The sequence below is a fragment of the Nelumbo lutea genome, chromosome 6, assembly GCF_056320005.1.
Source record: "Nelumbo lutea isolate HS-2025 chromosome 6, American lotus-T2T, whole genome shotgun sequence".
Classification (NCBI taxonomy): Eukaryota; Viridiplantae; Streptophyta; class Magnoliopsida; order Proteales; family Nelumbonaceae; genus Nelumbo; species Nelumbo lutea.
The window spans coordinates 72,922,220-72,946,152 of NC_142689.1; the positions used below are offsets into that span (position 1 = coordinate 72,922,220).

The window sequence follows — 23,933 nt, forward strand, 5'->3', positions numbered from 1 at the left end:
CATCTGGCTGTCACCAAATATTATTTTTCTTGGTGCTTTGACCGAGAAAAAAAAGAAAAAAGGAAAAGAAACTTTTTTTCTGACCGGACTGATGAGGTGTTCTCTTCACAGTCCAAAAAGGCAAGTTCTAGGTGAGGAGAGCTTGATTTGAATGCTTCTGCTGCCTATAAACTTTCTCTGATACCATATTATTCAATAAAATATAAATAAAAAGAAGAGGAGAGGAAGAGAGGAGGCAAAAATCTGGTCTTGGGGTACCCAGTTATCTATTTATAATAAGATGACAACATAATAAAAAGTAAAATTACAATAGTGCCCCTGCAGCGCACTCTACTAGAAATCATAACTCCATACTTAGGAAGATAAGAAACTAGATTCTTCTCAAAATATCACAGCATTATCAGATTTGAAGATCCTGACCCAAACTCCAAATTTAGTAAAATCATCTAATGAGACTACGGACCAAAGTTGGGATTTCTTCCCTGAAATGCACCAAGTAAACTCAAGAGAAGCAAGAAAAAGCATCAGAAAAAAGCAAGAAATAATGAAAATCACCAATACAAGGAACATGATAAGGTTTCCACATATTGATTGAATTATAATAATTTCTATGATGTTTTGAAAGTTGAGAAACTCTCACAATACAGACTGGGCATGCTAGCATACTCAGAAAGTACATCATGAAACCTATATTGTTATTCGTTATCGTGATGTTATGTAATTTTTGTGTTGACTTGTCTTGAAACCAGCAACAATAAACAGTATATTTGAATGATTTGAAGAATAAAATGAGAGAATACTCGAGCAGAAAATAGAGAAGAAAGGAGAAAGAGAAGACAAGATAATGTTTGAAGGTAACTCCAACTCATGAACTGCTGTGTAGCTCCAATATCTTATAAAGTAACTGCTGTAAATAAACAAGAAACTAAAGATATTCCCCTCTCTAGATGGCAGCAATAAACAAATAAAAAATAAGTCCCAAAATCCCACTAATATTAAAAGTCCAATAAAGAATCAAAGTCGCAATAAATAAACAGATTAATATGGTCTGCTTCTCAATCTCATATTTCTTTAATAAATTAATAAAACTTCCTACCTTCTACTCCCATAGGTTTCAATGCTGCTGTTGCTGGATGCTTTTTTGCTGTGGAATCAGTTTTGTGGCCATCTCCAGAAAATTCTTCCTTATCACTCACAAATACAACTTCAATGGTAATACTCAGTGCAGTGATAGCTTCTGTAGTGTCAGAAGCTGGTCTTGGTTCTGAACCAGCCTTCAGGGTCCCAGAATATGATTTTCGTTCACCAAGTGGTATGTAACCCATACTATATTCTATGTTTACATTTGCCACCATCTCCAAAGGTGATTTGAAATGAGGCTTTTTCTTAGGGGAGTGGGAAGCCTTCTTAAGGGAAGGGGATTAAACCTGGATGGGATCCAACTTCAAGCTGACTCAAACTCTGTTTGATCAAGCCTTATAAGCTTAAAAGATTGTTGCATTAATGTAATTTTTTTGTTTGTTCTTTTTTATTACTTGATCAAACTTTTATAGTTTTTAAGAAAGGTTAGGTCCTTAATGCACCCCTCGTATAAAGGAAATTCATGCAAGTCATTTTAACTGCAGAATAGAAGCTTTTAAAAGTGCATAGGACTTCTAGTTTTCATTTGAAATGGTCTCTGGTCATGTTAATGTGATTTCATACATATTCAGAACTTCCACTGTATCTTTTGCTGGGTATCCTATGCGGGCTGGTTTCATTGGCCTTATCTAGAAGCACATCCTATGCACTGACAGCCGTTGACAATGTCCAGAAAGCCACAGGAGCACCGAAAGCTGTATTTCCTGTATTTGGTGGATTAGCTGTTGGATTGATAGCTCTAGCATATCCCGAGATTCTTTATTGGGGTTTTGAGAATGTTGACATTTTGTTAGAATCAAGGCCACTTGTAAAAGGCTTACCTGCACACTTGTTGCTTCAGTTAATTGGTGTCAAGATTTTGGCAACTTCTTTATGCCGTGGTTCGGGATTAGTGGGAGGATACTATGCACCATCTCTCTTCATCGGTGCAGCAACAGGCATGGCATATGGGAAATTTGCAAGCTATGCAGTCTCCCAATTAGATCCTACATTCCATATCTCTGTTTTGGAAGTGGCATCACCTCAAGCATATGGACTGGTATAATTCAATTCATAGTTATGTTGGTAGAAAATAACTATGGTATTACTTTTTGGGAAATACATTTGTATAAATGATGGAAAACCTTATTCGGTTTTGATTCTTTCCTGTTGTCATCTATCTATGATATTTCTTTTTGTTGAATTTATGCATTAAATTCACACGTTATAATTCAGTTTGTTGTGTGGTTGTATAATGGATATTGCACTGTGCTGTACCTTTCTATGAGCTAGTTTAGATTCTATGTTTTGCAACATTACTTGAATATGAAATTAGAAAATTCAAATCTCCACTTTTTAAAAGCTCATGGAATGTTGTGCTACTGTAGTTCAATTTATGATAACAAATAGACCTGTTCATGGGCCGGGCCGGGCCAGGCTTTGTCTATGTATCAACAGAATACATTCAGGCCCAAGCCCGAGCCTGGCCCGACCATTGGGCCTAGGTCTTGAGCCCGAGCTTGACCCTCATATAAATCCCGAAGCCCGGGCCCGAACCCAAGCCCGAGCATGGCCAGAATTTTGAAAACAATTTTTTTTTCTTTTTGTTATAAAATAAAAAAGTGTTTTATTTATATTAAAAAACTTCAAAACTCAAAAATAATAAGCATCTCACTATTACTTGAAAAAAAAAAGAGAAGAACAAAGAAACAAAATATTGTATATATATTTTTTATTAAATAAAATATATTTTTTATTATTTAATATATAATTTCATGTCAAGCTCGGGCTGGGGCTGGGCTTTTTTGAGAAAACCCGAGCCTGGCTCGAAAACAAAGTCAGGCCTAGTGCTTTAGGCTCGAGCCCGACCGCAGGCATAAAATTATGACCAAGCCCAACTTATAAGTTATAACTGGCCGGGAAAAGCCATCGGGCTACCCGACCCATGAACAGGTCTAATAACAAAGAAGTGAAGTTGCATTTGTGATACCTAATGGTGAAACTACCCAAAGTAAGACCAACCACATCATTTGTAAGTTTTCTACTTCCTTTAAATTCTGTAGAATCCAAACATTCAAAAGGCTTCTTCCCCATTGTCTTTACTCCAAGGAAATCATTCCATAGGGAGTATCCTAACCCCTATAAAGTTTCTTGTTTTTCGGTTATTATCAATACTATTTAAAAGCTCATTTTTTGGCCACAAAAATGAAAAATATATTGCAGTGGAATGATGAAAAATTTACAGCTCAAAGCACAGGCAAGTTTAAACTTGATATGAAGAAAACTTCTCAAAGCTGAAGTTAGAGTCAGTTCGAAAGTCAGAGAAAGAGAGACAAACAGAGAGAGAATAGCTTAATGGTGGGTCTGACACACTGTATCATTCGACACCCTAAAAGATATATTTATATTAAGTTGTAAAAGGACAGATCTGCCCTTGATGTACAGGAGAGAGGTAATACAAAGAATAGGACCCCGTTTGGCGCTTCTATTCCCATTTGGCACATGGAAGATCTCGCCGTCAAAAGACGGGGCACCGAAAAGACGTGGGAAGCCCATTTTGGGCTGATTTCGGGAAGCTCCAAATGAAGCTTTCTGCGTCTTCTGCATTTTAATCTCGCTCGGAAAGACCCGAAACGATGCACGAAAAGATGCGCATCTGCCAAATGGTCTTTGGGCTGCCCAGATCTTATGTCAAAAGCATGCCAAACGTGCCCTAGATATGCAACAAAGAAAAGTAAAAGTACAAAAATAGCCCTATAGCTAGATTTCACTGTCTCTACACTCCCCCTCAAACTGATGCCTAGGAATAAGCATTAGTTTGTCCATGAGAAATAGATGCCGAGATCGTGTCATTGCTTTAGTCAACAAGTCTGCTAGTTGAAGCTCGGAAGAGACATGAGGAAGAGATATGGTACCCTCAAGAAGGAGATCACAAATGAAGTGGCAATCAACTTTTGTGTTCGGTGCGCTCATGGAAGACGAGGTTGAATGCAATTTTTATTGCACTGGTATTGTCTGCATAAAGAGGAACAGACAATGATGGCTCATTTAGTATTTCAAATAGAAGAGCCCGAAGCCATATGATCTCACTACAAACGAAAGACATGGCACTGCATTCAGCTTCAGTGGAAGATTTGGGCACAATAGCTTGTTTCTTACACTTCCAAGAGATAAGGAAATTGCCTAGGAAGACACACCAGCCAGTAGTGGACCGTCGGGTGTCAGGGCATCCGACCCAATCAACATTCGCATAGGCCATAAGATGAATGGGAGATGATGAGGAGAAGAATATCCCATGTGACAGTGCGCCTCGCACATATCTTATAATCCGATGAACTGTAGATAAATGTGGTTGTCTCGAAGAAGAAACAAATAGACTTACTATCTGAAGTGCATAAGATATGTCTGGCCGAGTCAAGGGGAGACCCATCATCTTTGTTGAGTTTCAGGTTCATTTCTAGTGGAGTGTCCACAATCTTAGAGTCACTAAGATTTGCCAGTTTAACCAGGTCAGTCGCATACTTTTGTTGATTAACAAAGTACCCTCGAGAATTTCTGCTCACTTCAAGGCCCAAGAAATATGTCAAAGGCCCCAAGTCCTTCATCTTGAAGGATTCACTGAGTAACTATTGTAGCCTAGAAATTCCTTTTGTATCATCCCCTGTAACGAGTATATCATCAACATAGAGGAGTGACATTGTTACTCCCTGCTTCCTCCTTAAGATGAATAAGGAATAATCGGAAGGACTCTAGGTAAAACCAGCATCGGTGATGACGGATCTGAACTTTTCAAACCATGCCCTAGGGGCTTGCTTTAAGCCATAGAGTGACTTCTTCAGACGACAAACAAGTTGCGGATCTATATAGTATCCTGGAGGGGGCTTCATATAGACTATCTCTTTTAACTCCCCATGAAGAAAAGCATTCTTGACATCCATCTGATGGATTTCCCACTGTTTGGCTGCAACAATGTTTTAAAACGCGGAGGCATGACGCGAGGCGTTCCACTACCTAGTGGCATGAGGCGAAGTTCAGAACGCAAGAGGCGTAAGCCTCCTTAAGAGGAGAGGGTTAGGAGGAGGATGAAGAGGAAGGGGGGATCTCATTTTTTCTTTATTTTTAATAAAAGTCTTTTATATTAAGAGGAATAAAGATGCATAACATTAGTTCAAAGGGGGGGTCCCCTTATCTTTTCTTCCCTTCCCTTTCCTTTCCTTTTCTCTTTTTTTTCTTCTCTTTCTTTTTCTTTCCCTTCCCTTTCCTTTCCTTTTCTCTTTTTTTTTTTCTTCTCTTTCTTTTTCTTTCCCTTCCCTTTCTTTTCCTTTCCTTTCCTTTTTTTTTTTTCTTTCTTCTTTTTTTTTTCTGTCTTTGTATATCAGATGTGCATGAGGTGTACACCTCTAGCACGCCTCATGAAAAAAGCGCAAGAGGTGTCAGTGCCTCTGGCATATGCCTCAGGGCATTTTAGGAACGCCTCACCTGGAGGCGCGTCTATAGGCGTATGCTTCCCACTCCTTTTAATACACTGGGCTATAGATATGGCCATCAGAAGACGTACAGTAGTCATTTTAGCTACAGGAGCAAAGGTCTCCTCATAGTCTATCCCATATTCTTGTTTGTATCCCTGTGCAACAAGTCTGGCTTTATATCTGTCTAGGCTCCCATTAAATTTCAGTTTCACAGAATAGATTACACTCAAGATGTGCCCATTCTTCCTTTATGCTACCTCGTTTTGTTGTGGGGTGCCCCGACAAGATTTTTGGGGTTGAATTCCATGTTGTTTCAAGTAGTTCTAAAAATCCCCATCAATATATTCTCCCCTTGAATCCGATCTTAGCACATAGACTCGAGCATCAAATTGGGTAATTACATAAGCGTGACAGTGTTTAAAAACAGTGTACACTTCAGATTTCTTTCGAAGAAAATAAGCCCAAGTAAAACGAGTGCAGTCATCAATGATGTTTACAAAATACTTATATCCCAGCCGTTAAACAACTGGAGACGACCAGACATCAGTATGTATTAAATGAAAGGGAACGGTTGCATGCTCGAATAAGAAGGAAAGGGTAAAATATGACTCTTACATAAACCACAAGTAATGCAATCTTTATTCACATTCTTAAAAGAAATAGCAGAAATAGGTAAACTACCAGAAGCAAATAACTGAACAAGTTTCTTAGAAAAATGATGGCCAAGGTGTATATGCCACAAATTTCAATCATTATTACAATTAAAAGATCCAAAACTAGAAGTAGTAAGCAAAGAAGTAGAAGCAGAATCAGCCTTATTCTTCTGAAACTCCAAGGCAAAGAGTCTTCCCAGTCTACGCCCCTTCCCCTTCACCTCCCCAGTTTGCCGGTCCTGTATCAAGCAACCATCAGAAGTAAGTGAGACATTATTACCTTCCTCTACAAGTTGGCCAACAGAAATCAAATTGGTGGTGAGTTTAGGTATAAATAGAGTTTTGGATAAATGAAACAAAAATGATTTAGAGGTAGATAAGTACAAATCATCACAACCAAGTATGTCAAGTTTCTCATCGTTTACAGTAATAATATGTCCATTGGGAAGATGGGGTTTGGGATACTGGCCAAGAGTAGCCCCTGTCATGTGGTTAGAGGCTCCTGAGTCTATATACCAGAGGTGGCTTGGTGAAGGGCAATAGGTCGGTGATTTACCAGACAAACCGATAACAGAAAACGCTGAGGAGATGACCGAGGACATGAGCTGTCGAATCCTTTCTTCAAACATACCGCTGGAGGTGTCATTTTGTCCAGCTACAGAAGTGATAGAGGAGGAGGCATCCGAACCATCTACAACAATCTAATAGGCCTTGTAGTTCCCTTTCTTCTGATTTGGACCACTACCTTTCTGCGGCCGGGTAGGACATTCAGTGATGATGTGGCCGACCTGCTTGCAATAGGTGCATGTGTTTTTCTTCTTACAATTGGAGACAACATGCCCATACTCCTTTCCCCTTTGGTTTAGTTGCCAAGAAGACAGCATCAATGTTGGAATCCTTCCTTCCATCCAGTGCAATTTGTGTAGTCAATCTAGTTTTTGCCCTCAAAATCTCCCCAAGAATAATATCTAAGTCAGGAAGTGTTCCTCGGCTTAGGATATTAGAACGGACGACTTCAAATTCTGGCCTTAGGTGCATTAGGAAATGCATAATTTTTCTCTTGTTGAAGTGTTCATGTATTTAACACAACAGTCTGAAGGATCATCTCCCATGTGAACTAACTCATATTGTGTCCAAAGGTTAATGAACCTGGCATGGTACTCCTGGACCTTTCTATCTCCCTGATAGTAAGAAAAATGTCAACCTCTATCTGGTATTGTCTAGAGGTATTTGACTGCCAATAAACTTTCTCAAGGTATTGAAACATCTCATAGGTTGTTCTGTACCCTCTCATAGGGATAGCAATATCAGTTTCAACTGAGCCTAAAATCCATGACGCAATTTATGCATTGTCGATCTTCCATTGATTAAGTTTCTTGATATCAGAGTCATTAGGTTTAGACACAGATCCATCTAAGTACCCCCAAAGACCCTTAGCTTCGACATGGAACTGAAAATTGAACTTCCATAGTGCGTAGTTCATACCGTTGAACTTAATAGGAAGAACATCCATCCTTTCTAATGCCATCAAATGACAAAGAGCAACAACACACACTTCCAGAAACCAAAAGAAATTCGAACTAGAGAAGAAAAGAAGAATACCTTCAGCTGATGTTCAAAAAAGGCAACTGTAGAGTTCTGCTAAACTGAAAAGTGGATCAAAACCCCTCAAAGACGAAACCAATCCAAACCAAACCAAAGAGGTTCAATAGATCTGCTCTGGGTGACACCAGATCTAAAATTTCAGGCTGATCCGATGTCTCTGTAGGGAGATATAAAAAAAGATTGAACCCAGTGGCACAACAGTCCAGAAAACAGATCTGTAGAGTTCAGATCTGTAGCCGATCCAAGAAGAGAACAAAAGAAGATACTCAAGAACTTCCAAATACTGTTATGGAGTTCTTGAATCAGTAGTAGCCGAGATGTTGAGTGAAGTTCAGGTTGTGACCTGCTCTGATACCATGTCAGAGTCAGTTCGAAAGTCAGAGAAAGAGACAGACAGACAGACAGACAGAGGACAGCCGAATGGTGGGTGTGACACACTGTGTCAGTCGACACCCTAAAAGATATATTTATATGAATTTGTAAAATGACAGATTTGCCCTTAATATACAGGAGAGAGATAATACAAAGAATAGATATACATCAAAGAAAAGTAAAAGTACAAAAAGAGCCCTCCAGCTAGATTTCACTGTCTCTACAGCTGAAAACTTTCGCCAAGGGGAAACAACTTTTCCTATAGGGATCAAACATGGGATTTGGGCTAGTGCATTTCAGACCCAAAACAAAGTCTAAACATACCTCAAGATGATAGAATGATCACCACATGTGCAGCAATCGGCTGTAGTAGTTCACGCCCAAAATTCCTAGTCTCCCATACCAGATATGCTAGATTGAAGATAACACAACCTTATATTGCACTTGGAACACCTCCCCTTGATAACAATAATAATTACCCACTGATTGCATAATAAAGAACTATTATAGATTAGCGGCCTTTTGGGTAGTCAGTCTGTACCAGCATCTTGTCATTCAACCCCCACCAATAAAATAGGGAAAAAAAATCTCTAGATTCTCTACAATTTTAACTGTAAATTTATAGGACGCATGGGTATCTTTATAACTTTATTGCAATATGATTTACTTTTAATAAAACTTTTATATGCAGGTGGGTATGGCTGCTACTCTTGCAGGAGTCTGTCAGGTACCTCTTACTGCAGTCCTGCTTCTGTTTGAACTGACACAGGACTATCGTATAGTTCTACCCCTCCTAGGAGCTGTTGGGTTGTCTTCATGGATTACATCTGGACAGACAAGGAAAAGGGATATTGGAGATAAAATGTTCTATGTTAAAGGAAATTGCAGTGTGAGATCACCCTCTAACTTAAGCGGGTTATCTTCAAGTAGTGTCCTTGCAACAGGAGTAACCCATGCAACTGAGCTGTGTGACCTTGAGAGTTCACTCTGTGTAGACGATTCCTTTACTGAATTCAAGGACTTGGAGGAAAGGATCTCTGTGTCACAAGCCATGCGAACAAGATTTGTGACTGTCCTGATGAATACCTTGTTAACAGAGGCAGTGGCTCTCATGCTTGCAGAGAAACAGTCTTGTGCAGTGATAGTTGATAATGACAACTTGCTAATAGGTTTCTTGACACTTGACCAAATTCAAGAGTTCAGCAAATTAGTTAAAGATGGAAGTGCACAATCTGAGGTAAACACCCTGTATCTAATATCTAGAGACTGAAAATAAACTCAAAAACTATTCTTCTGTTTTCACTTTGGTATTAAGGAACTTAAAACTTGGTGATTTTGACCTAGTTGACCAAAATATATTTGGAAAAGAAAAATGAAACAACCAGATCATAATTCATAACTAATCTAGGGAAAACAGAAAACATGATGGAATATGTTGGAATAATGTTAAAATAACTTGGTTGCAGTTGTTAGGGCCTGTTTGGCTAATTAAAGTGTTTTTTATTTCGTTTTTTTATTTCTGTTATGTCTGTTATTGTACTCAGGGGCACAAGGGTCTTTTCCCTTGTTATTTCTGTCGCCCTATATATAGTAAAATAAACACTGGCGCTGCCAGTACTGTTACATTGCAAACCTTCTCTCTTCTCTCCTCTCCTCTCTTCTCTTCTCTTCTCTCCTCTTCCACCTATCTCTGACTGGCTACACTGTCAAGAGAATATAATGGACTATGGAGCCTCTCTGCTAAGATTTTAAATTCAGGATGCACCAAAAGTGATTCTGACACCAAAAGAAAAATGAACATATTTATCTTCAAACATATGCCTATTTCCTCCCTTTCCAAATGGTCCAACAAGTGCAAATGGAACTACAGTAAAATCTTGACTTTCTTTCCACCAGGAAAAAGGGAAAATCTCATGTAGCTAAAATGAATGTAATGGATGAAAATGGTGAAGAAATAAGCCAAAATGAACTCAGCCACCTTACAATGAGGAAAGAAATGATAAACATGCTCTTCACCCTTCTTGCACAAAAGACACAGGCTACTCGAATAGAAGTGTCTTTATTAAAGTTGGTCAATAGTAAGAATATGGCATGTACAGAAGCGAAGAGAAAACTCTTGCCCTTGGTTTTACAGGATTCCCCCCATACCCCTTTTTATGTATGTTGAGTGATGAAGGTTGTCCTATGATATCATGGCTGTCTGGTTGTATTGTATCTATATGTGCACCATTGTAATTTGTCACTCTTATTACTTTATTTAACAAAACAAGTGACAGAGCACCTTTGTAGATTGACTCTCTTTCCAAAGATTCTCTTCATTCTTCTTTTCTTCTACTTCAAAACCTTAATTGTGTTTTCAACTTGGTAATGGATCCATCTGGATCTTCTCTTTTGTTCTGATCTACACACAGCATAGGTGCTGATGTCAAAATGCTGTACATTAGGCATTCCATGGGTTTGGAAAAACTTCACTGTGGTAGAAGGCCGAATATGGAAGTACACTGATTTTTTCCCTTTTCTGGTGTGTATGTATATTTTCTGAGGATTAAAATCCAGTTTGGGAGTTAAGATTACAGGGTTTCAAGGGTTAACTCATGCCAGGTCAGTCACCTTACACCTGATCCGTAGCAAAGTTCTGGGTACACAGGAATTTGTTCTAATAGCAATTGGAACAAGATTGAAAATTCTGGAATTTTTTTACACATATTTTACCACCTGATGACAGTAGATTGGATGGGTTCAATATGTATTAGGACCAAAAAGATATGGCTTATGATGACTTGGTTGATCCAAGAAAAGATGGAAAAACTTAAAATAAAGCTGGTCTGAATGGATAGATTGCAGCAAGGAGAGAGAACAAAGAGGAGAGAGGACTGAGGAGAAGATGGGAGAAGTCAGGAGGAAGCAATTGTCTTGGGATGCATATACTTAACTTCTCTATTTATATTTAGTACAAATTGTGTAAAATGACAAGTAACCCTCCCTAGGCATCGGAAACATAATAAAGCATAAAAAATAGTAAAACCAGCAAAGAAAACAGCAATGAGGGTGTGGAGAAGTTTATTTTTTTGTTCCTATTCATATGCTGACATGTCATAGTTTATGTTTCTGATTCTTATGTTTAAGTTGTATATACTCTAGTAGGCGGCAGGGCATTCTTGTAATTCTACACACCATATAAATATAAAGAATAGGGCTGTTCATACTGCCCTAGACAGATTCTCCTCACATTCTCTCCTTTTTCCCTCATTCTTCCTCTGTTATTCTGGCTTCTTACAATGTTTTTCTCCAGTTTTCTTTCTCTTTTATTCTTTGAAATTCTAATCTGACCAGATTTACCAAACAAAATGAACAGGGTCTATGGATCTGTGAGTTGCTGTTCAAGTATAGCTTGGATTGCCTGGTTGGAAGAATTATCTCCTCTTTCTCTAGTGCATAACCCACACATTGCTCTATCAGCAGGGTCTATGGATCTGTGAGTTGCTGTTCAAGTATAGCTTGGATTGCCTGGTTGGAAGAAGGGTTTTGGAGATGTTTCAGTCCCAGCTTTGAAGCCTAGAGAGCTCAAGAGATTTCTGAAGAAAACTGAAGAGAGTAGACCTTGAGAGTTCGGCAATGAGGGTTTGAGAGTGAGAGTTTCGAACCTTGCTCTCTCTCAGCACCCTAACACTATTTTATTAAGATAGATTTGAATAATTACAAGGAGGCCCTTAGCTGGGCAAGAAATTACAAAGAGCATAATATAGATAGGATGGGCCTAGAATAAGGCCCATTACAGAAAAACATAAATAATAAGAAAGAATAAACAGCCTATGGGCCATTCGGCCCATCTTCTCTACACTCCCCCTCAAGCTGAGCATAGATGTCAATCATGCCAAGCTTGCTGGTATCATGCTGAAGTTTTGCCTTGGGAATGCCTTTAGTGAGAAAATCTGCCAACTGTCCTTCAGATGTGATGAAAGGAAGACATACTTCACCCGAAGAGACCCTTTCCCTAATGAAATGTCGATCAACTTCAATATGCTTAGTTCTATCATGTCGCACTGGGTTGTGAGCAATGTTGATGGCAGCCTGATTATCACAGTACAACATCATTGGCTTGTCATGTTCAACCCCAAGTTCCTCCATCAATGATTTTAGCCATAATAATTCAGAAACTCCATGTGCCATGGCCCTGTATTCTGCTTCAGCGGAAGACCGAGTAACAACCGATTGTTTCTTGCTTCTCCAAGAAACAACATTACCAGCCACCAAGCTGCAATACCCAGAAGTAGATCTTCTGTCATCAATGTTTCCGGCCCAGTCAGCATTGGTGTAGGCTTCAAGTTTCATATGACCATGCTTGGCAAACTGAATTCCCTTTCCTGGGGAGCCCTTCAAATAACATAGGATTCGCTCTGCCGCTGCCATATGAGTGTCTCGATGAGCATGCATGAATTGGCTAATGCAACTGACTGCATATGCAATATCTGGCCGAGTCATGCATAGGTACAAAAGTTTCCCAAGAAGTCTCTAAAAGATTCCTTTGTCTTCTAACAATGTCTCATCTGAGGCAGAGAGTTTATGACTCATATCAATAGGAGTAGCAACTGGTCTAGCACCCATCTTTCCAGTTTCAGAGAGCAAGAACATACTTCCTTTGGGAGATAAGAATCCCATCCTTGGATCGAGCCACTTCTATGCCAAGGAAGTATCTCAATTCCCCCAAATCTTTAATCTCAAACTATGTATGGAGAAAAGATTTTAGATCATGAATTCCTGAAACATCATTACCAATCACTACAATATCATCTACATACACAATGAGGTATACTGCCAGAGGTCCACTCCTCTTCACAAAAAGAGTATGATCAGACTATGTCTGCACATAACCAAAGCTAACAAGTGCTATTCTAAATTTCTCAAACCATGCTCTAGGGGACTGTTTTAGTCCATAAAGGGATTTCTTCAGCCTGCATGCCTTTCCTTTCTTATCAGTTCCATACATCCCTGGAGGAAGAGACATAAACCTCCTCATGTAATTCACCATTCAGAAATGCATTCTTCACATCCAATTGATAAAGGGGTCAATCAAAGTGAGCAGCTAAAGATAGAAGAACCCTCACAGATGTCATCTTGGCAACAGGTGCAAAGGTCTCCAGATAATCAATCCCATATGTTTGTGTATAGCCTTTTGCAACCAGCCTGGCCTTGTACCTTTCAATGGTGCCATCAACTCGGTATTTGATGGTAAAGACCCACTTGCAACCGACTGGATCCTTCCCTTCAGGCAAATCCACCACTTCCCATGTGTCATTCTTGTGTAGGGCATCGATTTCAAATCTCATAGCATCCCTCCATTCTGGAATCTTAAGAGCTTCTGACACAGACCTGGGAATAGGGTTAGAAGCAACAAAAGAGAGATAGGCAAAGTATGAAGGTGAAAGCAATCTGTAAGAAAGGTGCTTGAAAATGCAGTGTGCAGTGCACTTTCATTTTCCTTTCCTAACAGCAATGAGAATATCAAGACCAGGGAAGGATGACCCCAAAGGTGCTGAAACCGTACCTGTTGTCTCATCTGTGATTGGAAGTGTATGAGGCTCATGTATTGTAGGAGAAACAACATGCACATTTCTGGATCTTTGCCTTTGATACACCTTGGGATTGAGGATAGGACGAGGAGGTAGAGGTTGAAGAGTACTGGGACAGGGAGAATGGAACGACTGGTCCACCCTTGATACATTTGAAGGAGAAGTAGACACATCAAAAGACTCAACTGGAATAGGAAGAGGAAGAGCAAACACCTATGACAAATCCTCCCCCTATGGACAATGTCCTTCTGGAGAGGAACCATAAAAGGGGGAAAGCTCATCAAAGGTGACATCCATTGAGACATACCGAGTGCCAGTCTTTGGATCAAAACAACAGTAACCCTTCTGTGTGGGGGAATAACCAAGGAAGATACACTTTTGAGCTTTGGGTTCAAATTTATGCCTTTGGACACTTGGAACATGTACATAGCAGGTGCAGCCAAAGACATGAAGAGGAATAGGAAAAAGGTCCTTGTCCGGATGAAGGAGATTGAAGGGAGACTTAAACCCCAAAACCCTATATGGCATACGGTTTATAAGGTAGGTAGCAGTAAGAACAGCATCACCCCAAAACCTTGTAAGAACATGTGAGGCAAATAAGATACTTCTTGCAACTTCAACAATATGCCTATTTTTCCTTTCAGCAACTCCATTCTGTTCTGGGGTCCTAACACAGGAGCTTTGATGAATAACCCCCATGTCAGAGAGATAGCAGGATAGGTTCTTCTCAAAATATTCTTTTGCATTGTCAGATCTGAAAATTTTAATCCTGGTATTAAATTGAGTTAGAACAAACTCATGGAATTGTCTTACAAGCCTTGGAACTTCATCACGGGATTTCAATAGGAATATCCAAGTGAACTGAGAAAAGTCATCAATAATCAGGATAAAATATTTGTAGCCACCCATGGAGGGTAAGTGGTAAGGCCCCCACACATCAGAGTGCACAATATTAAAGGGAAAAGATCTTTTATTGTTCAAAGGATAATTGTTTCTACAATGCTTTGATAACTCACAAGACTCACAATGAAGACTGGACAAACTAATTCCCTTAAACAGTTTAGGGAATAGATGACTCACGGCAGAAAAAGACAAATGACCAAAACGATGATGACACAACATAATCCGACTAATAGACTCTGAATAAACAAATTCGATAGCAACATTCCCATGATGATCAATGCATTGTCCCGGAATAAAAGCAGGTATATTTTGTTCGCCTCATGGCCATTCCCAATCACCTTCTGAGACTCCAGATCCTAAAAAACACAGTAGGAAGGAAAAAATGTTACACAACAGTTTAGTGACTTGGTTAAACTACTTACAGACAACAAATTTGTATTTAGTTTAGGTACATGAAGGGCAGAAGGTAGGAATAAGGAATCCATAGCCTTGATGGTTCCCTTACCAGAGATAGGGGCAAGTGAACCATCAGCTAAAGTGATTTTATCACGTCCAGGAAGCAAGTCATATGAAACAAACAAGGTAGAAAGGTTGGTCATATGGTCAAAAGCACCTGAGTCAATAATCCAAGGGATCTTGAGATTACCTGAAGTGGTTGCATGATTGGCAGAAGCCCTTATACCTGAGTGAGCAAATGCAAAAAAGCTGAATTTCCTGAAGGGTTGGAAGGAGAAGTCGCATCACCCAGCTGACTGATCATCTTTCCAAACTTTTCATATTTTGCTCTCATGGCTGCCAACTATGCACAAGCAGACATCTCTTCAGTACAGTACTTATCACTATCTGGCCTGGCAGCTACATTTGCACTTCCTGATCTTTTACTATCATGTTTTTTCTAAAACCGAATGGGAACAAGATTAGGATGTAATTTCCAACACTTGTCTTTGGTGTGCTTCGGCTTCTTGCAGTACTCACATATAACTTCTTTCTTTCCTGTGCCACCAGAAGTTCCAACACTCCCTTTAGGTTTAACCCCCATATTCGCAAAGTGATCACTAATATCAGCCCCTTGAGCATGGACAACCCTTCTGCTCTCTTCACTACTCACCAATACATAAGCTTGTGACAATGAGACACACTCCTTGGAAAGAATATTCTATCTTGTGATATCATATTCTGGGTTTAGTCCGGTTAAGAACGCAAACACCCTGTTCCTTTCAACCAATTTTTTATAGGTCTCTGCATCATTGGTGGTGTCCCAAGTTACAGCTTCTATTAGGTCAATCTCTTGCCATAGAGACTTCAGGGTTGAGAAATATACAGTTAGAGGTTTCTCCCCTTGCCTTAAATTCTTTACATCACTTCTCAATTTATATGATCTGGCCACATTGAGTTTTGGGGAATAAGTTTCTGCAACACTGTTCCAAATTTCCTTTGTTGAATTCATCCATAGGTAGTGTTGGCTAATTTGTGGCTGCATTGAGTTCACAAGCCACCCAATGATAGTGTAATTTTCTTGCATCCACTTCTCGTAGGATGGATCATCTTCTGGGGGAGCCTTCTTGCTCCCGGAAATGAACCCTCACTTTCCTCTACTACATACATAAATCTTTACTGATTGTGACCATGCTAGATAATTAGTTCCATCTAGTTTGATTGTGGTCACAGTCAATAAAGAATCACTTGGAGTCCCCTGAACCAGTCCATATTCAGCACCATTCTTGTTTTCAAACTCTGAGGAGTACATCATGTAAACACTTCAAATATGATTTCAGATGACTTCTACAAGTATACTGAATGAGGACGAGCAAGGACTGAGTTCAACCGACCTCAAGAAGGCAATACACAAGGCCAAACTACACCCGAAAGTTGTGAGAACCAAGACTGAAGCAGAAACTTCTACACAAGTCACCAAAAAACAGCTTGGTTCGGCCTTCAAGAAGTAATCAGAAACTTCTAGGCACTGTGCACTCAACTGAAGTTCCTTTTCAAATCAGGGACTTCAAGGTAATCACCAAAGAAATAGCCAAGAAGAGTGAATACCAATCGGTATTGCTGAAAAGGCCTTTTTACAAACACAGTGTGGGCAATAGAGACGACCCCACTGTCAAAAAGAAAAAAAAGGCCTCAAGCAGTCCATATAGTCCCCAAAAACAGCCAAATAGAAACAACAATCCACAGCTCTTGATACAAGGATGTTTTGGCAGTTTTGACAGTCCAAGAAGGAGTGAAAACAGCCCAGAAATTCCTGGGTTAAACCAGATTAAAGGGCAGCCGAAAGCTGTACGAAAACAACCCAGAAATTTCGAACACTTCAACAGTCCAAACACACCAAAAAATAACCCAGAAATCTGAGCACAACTTACAATTTTGAGCTTCAAATCAGAACCGAGTTGTTCCCCTTCCCTTTTTTTTCTCCGACTCTTCCTAGCCACCGAACCACTTCTCCAAGAGATTCGAGTCTTGGGCACTTCCAATGACCTCCAAGAATCAGGCAACACGAGCTAAGCTTCCAGCCCTAGAATATTGAAGTTCAGGCCTGCTCTGATACCATGAAAAAAACTGAAGAGAGTAGACCTTGAGAGTTCGGCAATGAGGGTTTGAGAGTGAGAGTTTCGAACCTTGCTCTCTCTCAGCACCCTAACACTATTTTATTAAGATAGATTTGAATAATTACAAAGAGGCCCTTAGTTGGGCAAGAAATTACAAAGAACATAATATAAACAGGATGGGCCCAGAATAAGGCCCATTACAGAAAATCATAAATAATAAGAAAGAATAAACAGCCTATGGGCCATTCGGCCCATCTTCTCTACAATTTCTTCCCAGAACCAAAGAAAACCAGAGATTTTCTGGTCGTGGATAATGGAGGTTGGTTTCTTGTGTTTGATTGCCCCATTTAGACTTGGCTTGACCTGTTAGAGTCTACGGAGGGAGCAGAAGCAATCCGTTTTGTTTTCCAAGAGTGTCTATTGGCTGTGGCACCATTTTTTTTTGCCCTTTTCCAGCATTGGTTCAGGTGTTTTTTTTTTTTTACCTCTGCAGACCTGCCTGTTGTTAAGTAATATTCTTTTTTGGTTCAGAAAAGGTGTTATTACTTACCCAGACCTGGAGTCATTGGGGACAGATTTAAAGCAAGTCTTAGATGCCAAAATGATTTCAGAGGGATCAATTGATCATACCTTGCAGCACCATATGTTTGCCTTTTTCCAGCTTTGGTTCAGGTGTTTGTTTTTTTTTTTTTGGCCTGTACAGACCTAGAAATGACGTAGGTCACTTCCTGTTGTTAAGTAATATTCTTTTTGGTTCAGTAGAGGTGTTATTACTTACCCAGACCTGGAATCATTAAGGACAGATTTAAAGCAAGTCTTGAATGCCAGAATGCTTTCAGAGGGGTCAATTGATCAGACCTTGGGCTCGATTACCACTGTAAAGTTGGCAGGAACAACTACTTAGAGCAATTCCAATCCATTTGTATTTATCTTGTTGGTAGGGGAAAGTTAGGGTATGTTACTGGAGATCTTCCCAAACCAAAGAAATCTGATTTTTGACATTCTAAGTGGATGCAAGAAAATTATTTGGTCATCTCATGGCTTGTGAATTCAGTGAAGCCACATATCAGCCACAACTTCATGTGAATGAAAACAGCAAATTAAATATGGGAAAGTCTGGTTGAAACCTACTCCAAAGGCATGAAGGTGCCTAGAGCTTACCAAATAAAAGGAAAAATCAACAATCTGAAGCAGAGGGAGAAGCTTCTGCATTTTATTTCTCTATGTTGAAGTGCTACTCATAGTTGTCAAGGCAACAAGGCACCCTTGGAGGCTCGCCTCGCCTAATCACCAAGCAGTTTTCTATAGCGTGTTATAAAAAACTTTTATATTCTTAATTTTTTTAGGTTATAATTATAAAATATACATTTTTAAACTAAAATATTCATTTTGTGCTTATATACTAATTTTTTTTTATTATTTTCTTATTTGTTAGGGTTTAATCAACACAAAAATTTCTAAATGCTGTATTGAACCCTCAAAGACTTCAAAACCTGAACCAACAAGTAAGGAAGAACTTAAAATGTTGTCCAATCAACACATTTTCTTCTTTTTCTTTACTTTGTGTGTTTATACTAATTTCTTCTTCTTCTTCTTTTTCTATAAAAGAAATAGGGGGTTCAGCCCCTATATTTTTTGAATTTTCCTTTCTTTCTTCTTTTTCTTCTCATGAATATGTTGATTTTCTATACTTCATAAAGTTCATACTTTTCTTATGAAAATTATGGATATTTATTAAGGAAATATGTTTATGGAACCTAGGGAACTACCCTAGGATACATGTTTTTTACTTAAAAAAATCCATCGCCTATGTGATGCCTAGGTGCCCACCTAGGTGACTAGGTGACAAGGCGCCCCTCTGTCACCTAGCCTTAATTTGGTGCCTTGAAAATTATGGTGCTACTGGCAGGAGTTAGATCAATTGGAGAACTTGGAGTGGAAAAACACCAAGGATGCTGCCTTATACAGAAAGACTCTGAACAAATAGTATATTTGAGTTTCTGATGGGACAGAATGCAAACTATGATATTACAAGACAGACTCCTTAGTTCTTAGTGAAAAAAGTAGGAGATGTGTGATGTTGCAGCCCTCTTTTATTGACCATTCAGCTCATATAAGTGTGAGATCTAAAACCTCAAATGTGCCCAATGAAAGAAGTATAGAAGACAAAGAAGGACGTAATGTGTGTGAATATTGCAAGAAACCGAAATACACTAAGGTTCCATTTGGTTTGCAGTTGGAATCAGAAACAGAATGGTCTATTCCCATAGTCTGTTTGGTTCAGACAGGAATGAGAATTGGAATCACCAGGAATGGGATTTCATTCCCAAGGGAGGAGGAGGGAATGGCCATCCCTCGAATGGGGGAATCCCATTCCACTAGGAATGGGAATGGGAATGGGATTCCGATTCCGGTTCTATACCCCTATTCCCATGAACCAAATGGGGCCTAAGAATACATGTTGGAAGTTACATCCACACCTGAAACTAGGTAAATTCAAGATTGACAATGCTGGGAAAACCTTGGGGGGGGGGGGGGGGGGGGGATGTCTATGTGGCTACCACTTCTATAGATGAGCAGAGCTCCCCTATTGTGCAGCAGAACTATCCATCACCAAAAGCCTTGAAGCTGCAAAAGCAGAATTTGGTAAGTATGGAAAATATTTTAGCCATTGAGAGATGGTTCTGAGAAGTACTATAGTGCACCAAGCAAAATATATCTACTAGGATAACCCTTAAAGTAAGCTCAAATTTTCTCTACAGCAACTAGATGAACATCCCGAGCACACTCACTACATATGAAATGTCTGGTGAAGTCACATACACAAGTATAACAATCTTCTAACCAATGACTATCTATAGCTAACAACTTGTGATTGGGATCAGTAGGTGTATCCATAAGTTTAAGTTTAACCCCTAATTTCCTTTTTAAGCACTTCTCTAGGAAATAAATATATGTCTAGATTGAGCTACTTCAATCCCTCAAAATATCTCAATTCTCCAATATCTTCAACCTCAAACTCATTGTTGAGGAGGGATTTTATCTTTTCAATTTCAACCAAGTAATTTCCTGTCACAACAATTTCTTACAAACAAGGCCATTACCCAATGTGGGATAGAATGGATACGGTCCTAACCTTTGACATTATTTTGGCACAAAGTGACCACTCTCAAACTCAAACCACCGGTTTCATGCTTTCCAGTCCAAGATATAACCAAGGTTCAAAGTATCAATACTGTATCGGTACTGTTTTCTTTGTTTTTTTAATCTTTTTTTCAAATCTGGATCAGACGGGCCAGTTTAAGGCAAGTCTACCCCCTGAACTACTTGCTGACCCAAAACACCCCCTGTAGGGGCATATCAGGAAGGCCCCGATACAATACGTATCGGTTGATATGGCCCGATATGTATCGAGATTTTTTTCCTTGGATATAACCATTACACCAAGTAATGGCCCCTTGTCACAACAATATCATCTACCTAGACAGTTAGGTCAATTAATAAATAAGGTCTGGTCTAATTGTGCTTGGAGAAACCCAACTCTCACCAATGCACCTCTGAAGCTGAAGTGGTCAAACCAATCTATAGGAGACTACTAAGTCCATACAAAGACTACTTCGAACTGCATACCTTTCCCTTCCCTGCATCACTATTGAAGCCTAGGAGAAGAAGGTCCATTAGGTACTACAGTTTTTAAGGACTTTTCAACCTTTCCAGTTAGAGAAAGGAGAAAAGTTTGTCTGGATACATTTGTTGAGCATTCCTTTCTTTTTCCTTATATGGACAAAAAAGGAGGTTTTGTCAAATAAGGAGTCAATGTTCCTTTTTTATTTCTCCTTATCTGGACCTATGTTTTTATGAATTTTTTTCTTCAAATATCCTTACATTTTTTGAAAACGACAACCTATGCCCATTGCATTATTTGATTTGGGAGAAACCCTTCATAGAAAAATACCCTGTTGAGGATACTTTGTCACTGTTGAGAACAAAGAAAGCTTGCAGCTCATAAGTCTTGTAGGAGAGGTTTATGGAACTATGGGTTTGAAAGAAAAACATGAGGCTCGAGTTTGAGCTCAAGCTCAATTCAAGCTAGAAACACGAGTTCAAATTCGGCTCAACTCAAAAGCTTGTATGTTCAAGCTCAGCTTTGCTCGACCTTGACAATGATCCAAGCCTCATATAAAAAATAAAAAAATTGTACATATAAAAGATTATAAATATAAAAATTTATACATATAAATAATTATTTATTATTATACATATAACAAATTAAAAATATTATATATAATATAATCTCAATTAACTTTGCAAGCTTTTCACAAGCCAAGCTTGAATAGCTTGTGAAAAGCTTGGTTCATGTCCACCCCTACTTGAAACCAAATGTATTTTTAGGCCAACCTTGGGGTGGCTTCTTTCTTCTTCAAACTTAGATCCTCTGTGTTTTAAGTTGGTTACGTTTTTTATTTTTATTTTTTCTAGTTTTATGTTTTTCTGGTGACTCTTTGTCTTGCTGGTTGCTCTGTTAGGTTTGTATTTGCTTAGTTTGTCTCAGTTGGTCTGTTTTTGTCTGTTTTCATGTTTGCTAGTTAAATGAAAATTTTCTTCACCCAAAGCCTCTATTTTGACTAGCAAATTCTGCCTTCTCCATGTATTCACAAATTATATAAATCCCCCATCAAGTCTCTAAAAATCCAGTAAAATTTATACCAAAGCTCGGCTTGCAACTTCCATCATGTCTCCTCTCCTCTTCGTAAAACCCTTTTTTCTTAGTAAACCTCTACCATTGTTTATCATGTTTCTTGTATTTGACCTTCTTTTAGAAATTTCTTTTTAATTAGTCTGTAAAATATATCAAAACAAGTAGGTGACAGATAGATAGAGACTAAGAGATGGGGTTGTGTAAAGATGACAAGTCAAGGCAAGGGATTTTGAGAGGATTGAAGTTTTTTCCTTCAATTACTGTTGGTGTCTCTTCTATTTAATGCTCTTGTTTTGCTTGTTCTTGTACAAACTTTTCATCCTTCTACTATACTCTCTTCTCCTTCCTTTCTTTCACTTTGGTTTCTCTCGTATATTATTACCAAATGCTTCACACTGCAATCGACAGAACAATTCCAAATTTCTGAATATACTATTAAGTTCTTTGAGAGAGGCTATGGTTGACAAGTTAATTGTTTCAAGTGTAGGAGCTGACTCTGAATGCAAGTTTGAACTATAAATTCCAGCCTTTTATGCGAGTGTGTATCTTTTGCTGTTTTCTTATTAATTTTTTGTTTGCAGGTACAGAAACTTCAAGTTTCTGAAATGTGCCACTCGAATTGTGAAAAATGTCCAGTACCATGGACAGTAACACCAGACACGAATCTCGTATCTGCACAAAGGATCATGGCTAGACATGGTATAAGCCAACTGCCAGTTGTCTCAGAAATAGTTGAAGATCACAGAGGACACCCAATCGGTCTTTTAGATAGGGAATGTATCCATATAGCTTGCAGGTATCATTTCAAACTACTACTGTTGACATTCAAGGTATTTTTATTGTACCCCACTCATTACTTTTTTCTTTGTTAACTTTTCTTTTTTAACCCAGAGCTGTAGCAACCAGAGAATCACTCCGCTTATCCTCTATACCAAAAGGCATAGAACATAATGCATAAATAGACAATTTTTTTGGGTTAACCAGGATAATTCACAGAATGGCTTTACATCATGACATATGATTGGAGGCAATCTGCGAGGATCTTTCAAAGTTGAGTGTTCCATTTGATGCAGTTTAGCATTCGAGTGCATTGCTTGTCTGAACTGGAGACTCAAATGAGATCTGGTACCACAGCAGTGAAATCAGGACATCCTTGCCAGATTTAGACCATCACAACATTGTTAGAATTCTCTGAGAATACAGAATCAATAGGTGATGTTTCTGAACTCGGATGGTATGGGACCCATAAATTGCTTTATCAAAATTTCACAGGGACTGAATCACTGAATGGAGAATGTTTAATGTGAACAGAGAAAGAAAAAGAGAATGTTCTGTTGTATAGATGAAGCAGACTTGTATGACATTGATACATTCACAGACTTCAAAAGTTTATCTACCCTTTTCAAAAACTTAATCTGTAGGTTTTCACATAAAATACTACTGAAAATTTTTGAACCGAAGCTTTCTCACTATTGACATTGCAAGAGTTGCATGAACGATTCTTCAACTTATCTTATTAAGATAAAAACAAAGGCAAATTTTTTCTTGTTTCTGTTTTCGTTTGTTTGAAAGTTGTGAAATCAGAAAATGATGTGGTCCCCACTTTATATGAGAAAATGAATGTTTTTTTTTTCTTTTATATTTAACACAACACATTAACAATTCACTGTGGTAAGTGAATATAGCGAGATTTGAATCCGCATATCTGCTGGGACTACCCAGCCAACGTACCAACTGGCCACCACCCGGTGAGAAAAAATGAATGTAGAAAGATGGTTGTTTGGGAGTAAAATGTGATGTAAAATAATATCATCCCCACTTTATATGAGACAGAATGAAGGTAGGAGAGAGTTGCTGCAATTTTGCATTCAGTTTTTCTGTCACAGAACGTGCACCGTCAAGCACATACAAATCTAAACTGGGTGTGAATATTGCATCCAGTTTGGATGCACAGAAAACAGAGCCTGATATCATAGACATTGCAGGAAATC

General features: G+C 38.8%; 1 protein-coding gene across 7 annotated transcripts in view; it reads left to right on the plus strand.

Moving 5' to 3' along the window:
- CLC-E (chloride channel E) overlaps positions 1-23,397 on the plus strand; it is a 63,281-nt gene extending 39,884 nt beyond the window's left edge. For 2 of the 7 annotated variants that reach the window (XM_088951491.1, XM_088951498.1), the window contains exons 3-7: positions 1,112-1,312; positions 1,713-2,179; positions 8,910-9,455; positions 22,524-22,738; positions 22,834-23,397. In XM_088951491.1, the coding sequence (XP_088807617.1) occupies positions 1,112-1,312; positions 1,713-2,179; positions 8,910-9,455; positions 22,524-22,738; positions 22,834-22,900 (1,496 nt within the window). In that variant the 3' untranslated portion in view covers positions 22,901-23,397. Of the gene's footprint in view, positions 1-1,111; positions 1,313-1,712; positions 2,180-8,909; positions 9,456-22,523; positions 22,773-22,833 lie in introns of all 7 variants that reach the window. The other 5 variants (XM_088951492.1, XM_088951494.1, XM_088951495.1 and 2 more) reach the window with 5 other exon arrangements.
- The last annotated feature ends 536 nt before the right edge of the window (positions 23,398-23,933 follow it).